Here is a 13,846-nt window from a genome sequence, read left to right as displayed (position 1 = left end):
TGAACAATCATTTATGTGCCGAGCTCCGTTTGGAGCACTGTGGTTGTTCCAAAAGCTCAAAAACCTAGTGAACAAGGTAAACACTCCATAGGGCTCTTCACCCAAGTGCCTGTTCACATCAGTGTAATTATGAGTGCAGGTGCATTCAAGCAAGGCACAAGAGAGTGGGGAAAGGACAGAGCCTGAAGCAAGACCTTCCTGGCACCTCACCTTGGCCTGTGTCAGCTGTGTGATTTTGGGACAGCCTAAAGCTGTCCTGTAAGATGGGGACACCAATACTTAGAAATGGTGTTTTTAAAGAACCTAAAACAACAAAAGATAGCTTTATAGTGTTAATTTCCATCAAGTTCTCCTTGCAGTTCTAACCTTCAAAAAACAACTTTATATGTTCAGCTGCTATGTTGTTTGGCACATACAGATTTGATCTCATAAATCCGATCTTCATAAATTATACCTTTTGTGCCACCGTGCAATGAATTGTGGTGTCCCACTCAGTACGTTTAACCTTAAATTCCACTGTATCAGACAGCAATATTGTCACTCCTGCTTCATTGTTTCTCTGCATTTGGCTGGAATCACTTGGCCCTATCCCTTTACTTTTCAATCATTTTAAAACCAAAGTCTCTGTCTTTTAATAGCAGACTGTGGCTCAAACATTCACTGTAACAATTGATACACATTATTTTACTCCTTCATTAAACTTTCAAAACTCAGTTTTGGCTTAATGGCTTCTGAGAAGAAAAAAAAAAAAACTCATTTGAAGAGGAAAGGACAAAAAGATAGGAAAAAAAAAAAGGGTGAGCCACGAAGGTTGGTTTGACTTTACAGGACTTCGTGACCTCACACTTACAGGAATCTGGAACAAATCAGCAGGTGGAGGCAAAGACGATGGTGGTGGGCGGGAGAGAACAATTAAAATGAAAATGGACAAAAGTTGAGTAAAAATGTTAGCCGGGGATAAGCAACGCTGATCTAATCATGAGATTTTTAGATCTCGAAGATTCCTTGGACTAGAAAAATCCCAGCTGGCTCCTTCTACACAGAGGTAAGCAACTTGGCAAGAAGATCACACAGCCTATTGGGCAAGGCTGTGACCACATTCCCATCTCTCGGGACGCCATGTCCCTGAACCCCGGGCAACTGGAGGGAACAGACCACGTTCTGGAGGATTCGCTAAGAAAACTCAGGCTGAAGCTTCCTTGTTAAAGTCAGTAAGGAAAATACAGAAGAACAGACTCCGGTGTAATAAGAGTGGTCATCAGCAAGTAGTAAATTAGTGTCATTTGTATTTCCTCCGGTGTTTTTGGCTAGGCGGGTACGTAGCCAAAAAGAAATACCGTGAGGAGAGTGGACCAGTTCTATTAATGCGTCAGGAGAGCCAGAAAGGTGTTAAATATCCGGAAATGAAGTACGTGATACAGGAAAGCCGGCGCATTACAAATGCACATCAACGGGGAAGCGGGAGTCAATCGACCGAACTATGAAAACACGTGCGTAAGACGAGGTACGCCTGCATCTGTATTCGTGAACATACACGAGCGGAAGTAGTCGCTATGAACCGGGAAACGAGGGCAATGGTTGCAGAAAGAAATGCTGTGGTCTAAAGTCAGCTAGAGACACAGGAATGAGATCTCGGGTTTCTGGCATCCAGACTTTGGAACGTGATTTCCGAGGGCTTAGCGTGCTTCGAGAGGTGGTCCCTGGAAACACCAGCATACTCACGTCTGCGTAGATGTTAGTTCCAAACACGGGAGCCCAGTAGGATGGCTCGTCTTTGCAGTGTGCCGGACAATGAACTCTGGAAAACAAGACACGTTTGTGCGATGGTCACGGCCAGCAGAAAACAGTTCCCGAGAAGCGGCTGGCCTTCCCTCTTGGAGCGTCAAGGGTTAACTACTTGGATGGGAAAGGAAACTACCCTAGTGTACACTCTTTGAGAAAAAAAAGATATACCTCTCGCACCCTAGCGGTGGTAAAGATATCTTCCCTCTTCTTAAATCGTGCACAGGGAATTTTAAAAGTCCGTACCAAAAGAGGCCCGCAGAAACAAGGTGAAAGAAAGTAAATATGTGAGAGATGGGAATATGGGCTTGTCGGAGGTCGTACCTCCCATTCTCGGGGGTTGGCCAACTCATACCGGGAGTACATCACGGAGATTATACTCAATAGACTTTTTTAAAGGCCATTTCCCTGCACGAGGGCGGAAAGGGTGGAGGGCCCTCACCTCAATGAGTCAGACTATTACAGAGAGGGGGCGCTGATAACCCGAGGCGGAAGAGGTTAGATCACCACTGTGTCAGTCAACCACATCCCTGCTGTGGGCCTAGAGGATTAGGAGAGCACCTCAAACTGGAAATGGGTGGGCCCCAGCTGGTGTGAGAGATTCAGACCAGGGAAAAGCATGAGCCCCACCTAAGAAAAGGTTTTTGTTTTTTTTTTTTTGCCTTTATCTACAACAGTATATGCCGTGTTGCTGGAACCCAGGGACCAGGAAACCAAGATGGCGTCCGGAAGCCATCTGGCCCCAAGGCAGGCAGGATCCCGGGAGGCAAGAAAGGCAGACAAAGGGACTGGGAAGTTAAAACAGTCCTGAGGGAGGGAGGGGACAGGAGTGGACCGAGAGCATATACGTGTGAGATTTAAAAAAAAGAAAACAGAATGTGGGAACGAAAATTCTTTCTGACTTTCTCTAGAACGGCAGGCCAGCAACCTCTGTTTTCTATACTTGTACTGTGTCAAGCTTTTCTTTTTGTTCATTTGTTCTTTCCGAAATAACTTCCTTGTGCTTCTCTTTAATATTTGGGTTTACTATTTAATAGTTAATAAAAGGTCGTGATCCTTGGAACATTCAAAGGGGATCAGCTTCGCGGCGGAGGGCCAGTGGGGGCCAGCGAGAGGGCCCCGAGGGGAGCGTGCACAGCAGAGGGGCGGAGTGGGGGGGGGGGGGCCCGTCCAGGGTGTGCCCCTCACCAGCAGCCTCCTGGGGCTCTTCCCTGCTCACACCTTGGGGGTCTCCACATGTTAGTTTTAAGGTCCGTCTCACGGAGGGAGAAGTGTTCACAGCTCCCGAGAGGACCTAACAGGTGCTTCAGAAGGAAGTGTTACCGGGAACCCATCGTTTTGCCACGAAGCATCACCCTCCAAAAATCAGCCGGAGAAGGTTTAGGCAGCGCACGTAAAACCTAAGTGTGGTCCTAAGAATAGTGGTCCTATTAGGACCTATTAGGACCTCTAGGTCCTAAGAGTGGAAACCACCGTGAAGAAGGAACCACCGACGTGCTCAGCAGCGCAGGTGAGTCTCGAAAGCATTACGCAGAGTGAAAGAAGCCCCACGCGATGACCCCCGACGCAACATGACGCCGCCTTCTCTCGGCCCCTGTGTTGGCAAAACCAGACGCTAGACAGTCTCACCTTGGGCAGTGGGTCCCCGGCTTCTCGAACGGGCAGAGCTGAGCAACGGTGGTGTAACAGTCCAAGTCCTGCACTGGGGACGGGAACGCGATGGGAAACGGTCAGGTCGCTCGCAAGCCGGGGTCTCGGGCTACCCGCCTATGAAATGGGCTGCTGGACAACCGGGTCCAAGAGGCCCACTGGGCCTTCGGACAGAGGTGGGATGGGAAGCCCACAGGTGCCCGGCCCCAGCAATGCTGGCGCCTCACCTCGGGCCCCTCAAGGGCTGAGAAGCCCCGTGGCCTGAGCGTGGCTACAGCACAAGAGTGTGACCACCCTCGATCGTTCCTCCGTCGGACCCACGATACCTTTCATTTGCTTTTCTATTCTGAAGCTGTTCACCTTCCTTCTCTTCACGGTAGGTATTATTCCAATTATACAGAGTTGGAAACAGAGGCCCAAAGGCCAAGAGACAACCCTGGGTCTGCACGGGACACGGTGGGAGGCCAGGCTTCTGATTCCCCGTCTAGCGATCTTCAAGGTCACGTGGGTTTAAACAACAGAGGCAAAAAGGGGCTCTGATACGGCCCACCTGTAGTCTCTGACTGAGTGTCTTCAGCTAGTCTGGGGCTCGGCTAACTCTTCCGAAAGGGCCAGAGGGCAAATATTTCTGGCTTTGGGGGCCCTGTGGACTACGTTGCAACCACTCAACTCTGCTGTTATGGCAGAAACCAGCGACAAGAGGACGTGTAAACGAATGGGCGTGGCTGTGTGCCAATAAAACTTTATTTACAAAGACAGAGGGCAGGCAGGATTCGCCCCTGAGGGTGGTAGGTCGCCAACCCGTGGTCCAGCCTATCGTTTGGGTGGGTCGGGGATCGATGTAGCAATCCAACAAAGGGGACTGGTTCACTACACCAGGGGCCGCCGTATCATGGCAGGCAGTTGAGGTCATTAACACTGGGTTCATGGGGCGCCTGCGTGGCTCAGTCGGTTAAGCGTCCGACTTCGGCTCAGGTCACGATCTCGCGGTCTGTGAGTTCGAGCCCCGCGTCGGGCTCTGTGCCGACAACTCATAGCCTGGAGCCTGCTTTGGATTCTGTGTGTCCCTCTCTCTCTCTGCCCCTCCCCTGCTCATGCTCTGTCTCTCTCTGCCTCAAAAATAAATAAAAGCATTAAAAAAATAATTAAAATATTTTTTTTAATTGGGTTTAGAACACCACTTAAAGGCACAGAAGTATCTTCCTGATACAGTATTATTTGAAGAGAAAAATCAGGTTACCAAACATGTAATTCTGTTTCAATTTTTGAAAGTGTATCAATGTATTACCAGGGCATATACTCGTAATCGGAGGGAAAACACCTTCAGAAATATCCACCAAAACGTTCACAATGTTATCTGTAAGTGGTGGAGTCTGGTCAAATCCTTTTTTTTTTTTAATCGCTTTTGTATTTTTAAATTATCTGGAATGAATAGGCATTATTTTGTAAGAAGGAGAAAAGCCGCTATGTGTTCTTATAAAGACATCTAATGAGATATTCTCGCATCCAGGGCCCGTGACAAGCCAAGAACTGCTTTCCCAAAGGAAGGGGTTGTCGGGCCAGCTTCCCGAGGAAGGTGCCGGGCAGGGCGCCCCTACATCTCGGCTCCCCTGAGACCGTCCCAGTCAAGCGCTCTTTCTGCACAACCAGAACCCACGGCTCCGCTTGTGCCCGCAGGACGCCCCCCAGGGGTACGCCCTCCCCCGCCAAGTGAACGCGCCGTAGACGGGATTAGACAGCGAGGCCGGGGAGGGCACGGACGGGCCGCGTGCTTCGTCAAGTTTCCCCTCTGTCGTTCAGGGCAGACATTACTAATCTATTGAGGCCTGTTTTCTGAGGAGCCCAGAACAAGGCTGCAGAATCCTACTCAATACTCCACCCACCATCACCAACCAACAGAAACAGACTCTCCTTCTACGACCTATTGGCTGCTCCAGACCCAGGCATTAGGACTTCTGTGACATTCAGCTGGGAACCCCCGGGCCTGTGTCACCCGTTTAGCGATTTAGGGCCGATGCCAGGTGCAGATACGTTTAGAAACTAGTTAAAGAATCAGCATTGTCAGGAACCTCTTTAAAAACCCTTTACGATGCTGAGGATCGCAGCGTTAAGAGGCAGAATTCACATTAAGTCAACAGCTCAGGAGAATGACATCTCCAGGGAAACCCAAGATCACCTGCGTATTACGGTCACGTTAAAAAAAAAAAAAAAAAAGACTGGCCAGGGGGCGCCTGGGTGGCTCAGTCGGTTGAGCGTCCGACTTCGGCTCAGGTCACGATCTCGCGGTTCGTGGGTTCGAGCCCCGCGTCGGGCTCTGCGCTGACCGCTCGGAGCCTGGAGCCCGCTTCGGATTGCAGGTCTCCCTCTCTCTTTCCACCCTTCCCCCCTCATACACTCCCTCTTTCTCAAAATAAACATTAAAAGTAAACTAAAATAAAAAAGACCGGCCAGCTTACCTTTTACTTTGGACACCATGAACGAGCTGGAAGGCTTGTACTTGCTGGAGAAGAAAACAGGAGGTTCAATGCAAACAGAATTGTTTGTAAACGTGCAGGGTTGCTCCCACGTTTGTCTTATTTCGGACTCAACTCTGTGTTTCCCTACTCGTTTCCCATCAGCTGGAAAGCCCTTAGAACATTCTCGAGGGGGGTTTGTCAACCTACTTTGTGCCAAGAGCCCCTCTGGCAGGCTGGTGTCCTGCTCAGAATGGTGACTTTAAAATGCAGACCGTAAACTTAAAAGGTTAACGGGAAATCAGTTACTGGGGGGATCACTGCCAAAGCATCAAAAGGAATGCGTGGGGCCCCTGGGTGGCTCGGTCGGCTGAGCCTCGACTTCAGTTCAGGTCATGATCTCGGGGTCTGTGGGTTCAACCCCTGCATCTGGCCCGCTTGCTGTTAGCGGGAAGCCCGCGTGGGATCCTCTGTCCCCCACTCTCTCTCTCTGCCCCTCCCCTGCTCACGCTCTCCCTCAAAAATGAATAAACATGGGGAAAAAAAGGAATCTGCCTTTGGGTAAGAGCTGTGCTTCCTTGCGAATGCACTCGAAGCAGAAACTGTCTTCCAACCACTGTCTTTTCGGGGTCGTGACGGCAGACGTTTGCAGACGCCTCACCCCTACTCCCGTTTGGGACCAACACTCCGCCAGCAGGAAATAACTATGTTTCAGTTAGAGGTTGGAGAAAATAAAGCTTCCGTTCGCTTTGTGTCGAGGTTGGCAGACTCCCTGGGACGCAAAGAACTGCCCTCCAGACGCAAAGCTGGCCGCCGGGAGGGCCCCGACGCGGCTCCGGGACAAGCTGTGCGGGCCACGCGGGGCCCGGACCCGGCCGGCCCACGGCGCCCTCGGTGCCCCCGCTGAGCCTGGCACGGAGGCCGGCGTTAGGTCACCGGGCCTCCGCGAACGCATTCTGTGCTTCTGTTTAGACATCCTCACTCTCATGGTGACGTGGCCCCTGAGACCCCAGCTAAGGCGAAGAGGGAAACTTGCGAGCCCTCTTGAAGAACCAGACCTTTCAAAGGGGAATGACTCATGCGGTTTTTGAAATGTTCTGCGTGGAACCCCCTGGAACACACACAGGCGCTTTGGCCGCTGTGACCCTGGCTGCAGAGGCGGGACGGGCCCTGACGCAGGGAGGCTCTCTTGATGCGAGGCACCGTGGCCCAGGGACGCAGGGAGCTGGGGCAGGGGCCCCGGTGTCCCTGCTGGGCCAGGCTCTAGGTGTCCTGGATGGGGGGAGGGGACTCCCGGGCGCGAGCGGCCTTTCCAGGGGCGACAGATCTTTCCTAGCGACCGTGGGAGAGCTGCATCGTTTAAAAAACTGGCTGCCTGCACCCGTGTGGACCAGCCGGGTCCTACCGTGGCCCTGTTTCCCCAGCGAGACGCTGTCACCCAGAAGGGATGAAGACACCCGCCCAAGGTCACAGAGCAGGGGCGGGGGCACCAGGTCTGTCAAGAGTCAGCCTCTAAACCCAAGGATGGGAGGAAAAGCAGGAGTTGAAACTCAGCCGAATTAAACACTTAAACACACGCCCAGAAAAACCCACGCGGGTGAGAGGTGGTGAACCGCCTACAGGGTGATGTCTGAGCTACGGCGTTCAAGTTCGAGTTCACCGTGACAGTCTGTTTCCCTGCGTCTTCATATCGTTCGGTACTTTTCAAAATTTCGACAATACTTCCATAACCAGGAAAAAAAAAAAAAAGAAAGAAAAGCGTTAAGGAATCCTGAGCACGGGACAGTTACCTCAAAGACTCCACGCCGTTTCTCTCAGACCTGACGAAGAAGGGGACCTTCCCGTTCCTGGTGACGTCCACCAGGCCACCTTTGGCGTCCAGGATCCCGTAGTGAATGGCGGCCCGGCATATGCTGGACGACTGGGGGCGGGGAGGGAGACGGTAAGTTCGTCTGAATTCACCTTTGTCCAGTCTGCTTTAGAGATGCCCAAGGTTTTGTCCCCAAGCCACAAAAAGCCAAAACGTCGGGCCTAACTCCCGCCTTTCCCCACAACCCGTCTTCGCTCCTGGGGTTGCTTATCTGAGAAAACCCATCCGAGGTGCTTTACGAACTGAGAACGGGGACAAACGGCCCTTTTCTCCCCCACGCAGTGAGGCATATTAACGCTCGGTCTAACATGGAGACCGACCTTCACGAGGGTCCACCCCGGGTCCCAAAAGTGGCTTCACTAGTCTGTGAGCCCGGAGACAGGCGCACATCAGCTCTGGGACGGAGGGGGTGGAAGGAAACAAGTCTCGTCGGGCCCAAACCCGCAACCTCCGTTCCAAACGTGCTGGGAGCCCACCCGGGCCACTTACGCTTTCGTAAAAGAGAGTTCCGAACACCTGCGCCTTGCCGCCCAGGCAGCCCGCTGGGCACTGGTACCTGATGGAGAAGAAAGCAAATGATTCCCACAGGTGAACGCGTGCGGATGAGGTCCCACCGGGAATTCAGCGGGGTTCTTCTCCCCCGGAAGTTCTATCACGGACACCAGAGAGAAGCAGGCTCCGAATGTTTTCAAGGGAGTCACGGCAGCCCAGGTGAAGTTCATAGTCACGGGAACACCATCGTGGATTCCACCATCGTGGAACACCAGCATTAACATTCATGCTATAGGGAGGGGGCGCCTGGGTGGCTCCGTCGATGAGGCGTCCGACTTCGGCTCAGGTCACGATCTCGCGGTTCGTGGGTTCGAGCCCCGCGTCGGGCTCTGTGCCGACGGCTCGGAGCCTGGAGCCTGCTTCTGAGTCTGTGTCTCCCTCTCTCTCTGCCCCTGCCCCGCTCACACTCTCTCTCTCTCTCTCAAAAATAAACATTAAAAAAAAATAATAAAAAGATTCATGTCAAAGGCAGAGACACCAACCGATGGACAATTCACCACCAAGTGGTTTCAAAGGCACCAAAACCAAAATCCTCAAACATCAGTCATCACAGAAGGTGCAAATGGAAAGGACAAGCCTCTTTCTAGGTGTCAGATTCCAAGGGTTTTTTTTTTTTATTTTTTTCTTTTTAGATAGGATAAAATTCAACGATGGTGTTCTTGCCCAGGAAAATGCACCTTTCCAGAAAGCCTTAAAAATGCCTATCCTTCAATTCTTAAGTTTTCCTTGTAAGCGCGTAACCCAGGCCAGAAGTCGGAAAGTCAGGTTCCCGTACTGCACCAAAGGTCTGGAATCGTTGAAAGACCAGGAAGAAGCCGGCACCGTCGGAGGGACGGCCTAACACATTTTTGTGCGGTCGTACGTTAGGGTGTGATGCATCCGCGAGAAATGAGGGTTTTGGAAAACATGTGACTTCGGAAAATCTTAAATGAAAACAGTAGCACATGAGGGGCGTTAGCTGTGGGAGCCTCCCCGGTGCCCAGAAAAAAGACCGGAAGGGAAGCTACATCAAATCTCTACGGATATCGCGGAAAGGCGGGGAATCTTTAGTTTTTTCTCTAAACTCTGGTGCTGGTGGTGTTTTCCTGAATTACTGACGATACACGTGAATGCTTTTTAAAGTCGGGGGAGGCGGGGGGAGGCCCGGTCAATACTATGATTGTACAAGCACCGTGGACAGAAAACTGATGAGCCAGGGGATGGGCTGACTTCCAGGAGGCGAACCGTGGAGGCTCTTGTGCTTGCAGGCGGGGGGAGTCGTAGTTCCTGATCAGAGGCCTCTAGTGGCCTTCGTGTGGCCGGACCCCTGCCTTCTCCCTGCTTGCAGAGGGTCCCATCGACCCCCGACTCTGGAACATTCTCGAGGCTATCTGACGGATGTTCTCCAGCCTCGTCATTTTTTTCCCACTGACGACTCTGGTGTGATGTTCTCCTCACGAGCTCGCGGTACAGAAAAGCATGCCACCGCGAAGGGACTCCTGGGCCCCAGGGCCACGCAAACGTGCCCTGACGCCGTGCCCGGGTCATTCCGGTACCCGTGGTTGCCGCATTTGCTCATCTGCCGACAACCCGACTGCTTTGACGTCTTCGGCACCCGCTGGCCCTCGAGCCACCTCGCCCTGGGATGCCCCGGGGCCACTTCCTAACGCTCCTGCCAAAGTCCGAGCAAAGCGTCCTCCTGGCACACCGAATTCCGAGTCGCCAGGGTACGAAGCAGGATCTGCTACCTTCTCTTTCTGGTGTGTGCACTAAACAGCACGATTCGCGTTCAGAGGAACGGTCGCCGGGAGCCACAGGGGGACGAGGCGGGGGGGCTCCACCACGGACTCGGGTTTCACAGCCGTGCAGCTGGATCTGCCCGCGGCCAACAGCGCCGCTCACGCGTGTCCTCCCACGGCCCCCGCCCTCCCCTGCTCTGCGCGGGACCCGGGCCACCCCAGACCCCCTTCGCGCAGCAGGTGGAATGGAGCCCCGGCCATGCACGAGCTCTGCTCCTGGCACATCTACAGCCTGGGGATTCGCTTTGGACCAACGACCCAGAGCATCCGTCACTCGGGCCCGTCCTCCCCACGAGACGTGAAACACTTCACTGGAATATTCGTCCAGGTGGGAGGACACCCGGTGGGAGCCTGGGCTAGCTCCTTGGTCAAAGGCTATCAACTGATTTTAGCCCTCAGGGAACGTGGGGCAGTTTCTGGGGCCATTTTTAGGCATCCCAGTTGGGGGTGGGGGTGCTCCTGGCATCCAGGGGGGTGAGGCCAGGATGCTGCTCGACGCCCTCCAGTGCACAGAACAGCCCCGCCCCAGAGAATGATCTGGGCCTAAACGTCAGGAGTGCCGAGGCCGAGAAGCTCGGGTCCAGGCACTAAAGGGTGGCAGTCGGAGGGAGCTCTGAGACGCCACGGCCGGTCTAGCCTATGACAGGGAACGAGCCTGCCTAGCATCCCGCTCGACCCGGCACAAGCGTTGTGCTGAGAGTAGAGGAGGGCATTTTCCCCCGAGTCTCTACCCAGCTCGGCCCGGCTGGCCGGCAACGCACTGATCACGACGTGGCCCGTGACCGCGGCACACGCTTCGAAGGGGGTGCAGGCGTCGGCCGGAGAGCGGTGCAGCGGGGCCTTACCTGTTGCACGTGGACCCTTTGCACTTGTCCTTCATCTTGGTGTCACAGCTGACAACTTGGGCTAGGAGAGAAGTGCGGAAATACACGTCACAGAAGCAGGGGGATGGGTCTGAGTTAACAGACACCACCCCCCACTCCGAAGAACTTTCTGGAACATTCTGGAATCCGTGCCACAACCTGAGCAGGAGCAGTGCCCACTGGCTGAATGCTTCAGCTGTGAGGTTCGAATCCTCGACCTGCCCCTTTAGAGAAGCCGTGTGACCTTGGATATGTTCCTTCCCCTCCGTGAGGGTGTGTCCGCATACGGATAGTGGGGCTAGGACCTTGGGTGCTGTTTCTGTCAGCGTCAACTGAGAACGTGCATGTGGCTTTGGAGGGGGGGCCTGATACGCACCAAGCGCCCTGAAGCCCCAGAAGGTTCTGGAGGGTGGGACTTACAGGCCTTCTCCAGCCAAGACAACTTCTGTCGAGCATTACTTTCTTGTCTGTCTTACAGGGACACATCAGAATCCTGGCGTGGGGTCAGAGTTTGTCAAAAAGACTTATTATTTGGGCGCCCGGGGGGCTCAGTCGGTTAAGCATCTGACTCTTGATTTCGGCTCAGGTCACGATCTCACGGTGTGTGAGTTTCGAGCCCCACGTCAGGCCCTGTGCTGGCAGCGTGGAGCCTGCTTGGGATTCTCTGTCTCTCCCTTTCTTTCTGCCCCTCTCCTGGTCTCACGCTCTCTCTCTCAAAAGCAGATAAACATTTAAAAAAATCTTGTTTGTTGATTTGTCTCTCTTATTTAAAAGAAAAAAACACATTTATTTTGTAATGTTAAATTATTTTCTTAATGGAACCGGCTTAGGGGGAAGCAGAGAACCATGAGTGGACGGCCCAGGCCTGTGTTGTGCTCATGAGAAAACACCCCTCCGGAGCCCCAAACCTTCAGGAAAGGCGCTACCTTGGGGAAATGGAGCACTGAGCTCCAGCCAGGGCCGGTGAGGGCAGAGAGGGGGCAGACCTGAGAGCTGAGTGCATCGAGGGGCAGGAGAGGGGAAAGCCTGACAATACCCTGCATTTGGGGACTTCCAGGAGCCTTGGGGGGGAGCGCGGGTGGCACTGCGGTGATGACCTCAGAGCTGACACTGGGTGGCCCCCATTACTGCAAAGGATGCTCAAAGCAACCCCACATGGGCCTTACTGTCCCCTTTTATGGATGAGCAAACCAAGTCTCGCAGGGGCCAGCGAGGGTCTGAGCCACCAGAGCCGGGCCCGGATGCCCGCCCTGCCGGCACCTCCAGGGGGACCCAGTTTCAGCCCAGGCCCCCCGCTGAAAGGGCAAGGCCTGACCTCGAAATACCTGCCTGGTGGGAAAGGCCCCCCAAGCGCCGCTCCCATAACGCTTGCTTTGGGAATGACTTAAAAGTATCCTTTTTGGAAAACGCCTCGGGGCGGCGCATTTGCACCCAGACCCGCCCTGTGTCCCCACTGTCTGCCCGCTCGGAGCCCTCCCCGCCCCGCGGCGCCCCTCCTGGCCCCCCCCCCCCCCCCCCCCGCAGAGGCGGCCCCCACTCACTCATGTAGTTCACCGCGGCCGCTTTCTTGGGCTTCGTGGGTCTGGTCACCCTCGGCTGGACCCAGACGTGCTTCTCTTCCGGGACGGGAGCCACCTCCACCTCGTTCATCTCGTCCGTTTCGGGTTTGGGGACGAAAGTCTCTTCTTCACGGCGGGGGCGGGGGCGAGACAGACAACACAGAGGATGCCACAAAAATGCACTTTGCGGGGTGGCAGGGGCGGGGGTGGCGGGGGGGGGGGGTGCGCGCATGGAAACGGCAACCGGGAAACCGAACTAGCTTGCGGTTCGCTTTCACAAAGACTCACTTCAGCAGCAGAGAGAACGTTCCACGGCAGCACCGAGCCGGCCAGGGGGCATCCCACCCGCCCAGGCGAGGCGGCCGGCGCTCTGCTCGCCGTGTTTGCTTTGGACCCGGGGGCAGCCCCGACCAGAGGTGCGAACCCCGGTGCCCGCACCCCTTGGTCACACTGGCTCCTTGTCCTACCTCCTCCCGCTCGCCACCACCTGCCCGAGGGCGCGGCTTCAGGGGGCCGCCTCCCCGTCCGAGCCCAAGCTGGCACGGTCTCCCCTGAGCTCCCTGTGGCCCCCGGGGCTCTCCCTGGGGGAGGGGCCTTCCTCGTCTGTGCGCCCACCGTGGCGCACGGGGCCCCGCGTCGCTGTCCTCGGACCGCGCTGTGCCCGGCCGCCGGCAGGATCTGCTCCCTTCCGCTCGCCTGTGAGTCCCTGCTCAACCGCGGCTTTCGGGCTTTCGGGCACCGAAGCTTCCCTGTCCGGCGCTCACGGCCAGCTTTTTCACATTCAAAGCCGAAGCTGGGTTGAGTTAGCCCAACTCCGGGTTAAACGCAGAGTTACTACGTTACCCCGCTGCCGTCGCTTCTCCAACCTCAACCACGACCCCCGAGTTTTCAAACACGCTCACTGGCCACACAAATTCCATTTCTCCTAAGTATCAGGTGCACCTCCGAGGTTGCATCCTGAAAGACAACTGCGAGCCACTCCTCAGAGCGACCCTCAGGCCGCCACGGTGCCACGGTCCCAGACGGTGAACTCCAGCCGAGGCATGGAAAAGTCTTGCCAGTTTTATTTCCTCGAGCGGCCTGGTCAAGGGCCGACTGATGCGTGCGTGCCTTTGCCGGGGAAGCCCTCCCACCTTCACAGCGTGCACACCCGTCCCCCAGGGGCGTCCGTGGACCGGAGCTGGAAACTGCTGCCTTAGAGCCACCCCGGCCTCTCTGTGGCACCGGATTGAAATTCAAGTCCTGGCGAGCGCTCACGAACCCCCTCGCCTCATTCCTGAGGAACAGCGACCTCGCTTCTCCAAAGGGAGAACCAAGTGTCTCGGAGCTAAGCAAAACA

General features: G+C 54.9%; 1 protein-coding gene across 1 annotated transcript in view; it reads right to left on the bottom strand.

Moving 5' to 3' along the window:
- The window catches only part of CRISPLD2 (cysteine rich secretory protein LCCL domain containing 2), a 59,364-nt gene that overhangs the window by 16,951 nt on the left and 28,567 nt on the right, over positions 1-13,846 (bottom strand). Inside the window, exons 7-13 of the mRNA XM_078439117.2 lie at positions 12,490-12,633; positions 10,931-10,991; positions 8,245-8,311; positions 7,676-7,806; positions 5,889-5,932; positions 3,412-3,484; positions 1,723-1,798 (exon numbers count right to left, since the gene is read on the bottom strand). Of these exons, the coding sequence (XP_078295243.1) occupies positions 1,723-1,798; positions 3,412-3,484; positions 5,889-5,932; positions 7,676-7,806; positions 8,245-8,311; positions 10,931-10,991; positions 12,490-12,633 (596 nt within the window). The remainder of the gene's footprint in view (positions 1-1,722; positions 1,799-3,411; positions 3,485-5,888; positions 5,933-7,675; positions 7,807-8,244; positions 8,312-10,930; positions 10,992-12,489; positions 12,634-13,846) is intronic.

This window comes from Panthera onca, chromosome E2, assembly GCF_046562875.1.
Source record: "Panthera onca isolate mPanOnc1 chromosome E2, mPanOnc1 haplotype 2, whole genome shotgun sequence".
NCBI classification, from domain to species: Eukaryota; Metazoa; Chordata; class Mammalia; order Carnivora; family Felidae; genus Panthera; species Panthera onca.
This window is presented reverse-complemented; position numbering and strand designations above follow the sequence as displayed.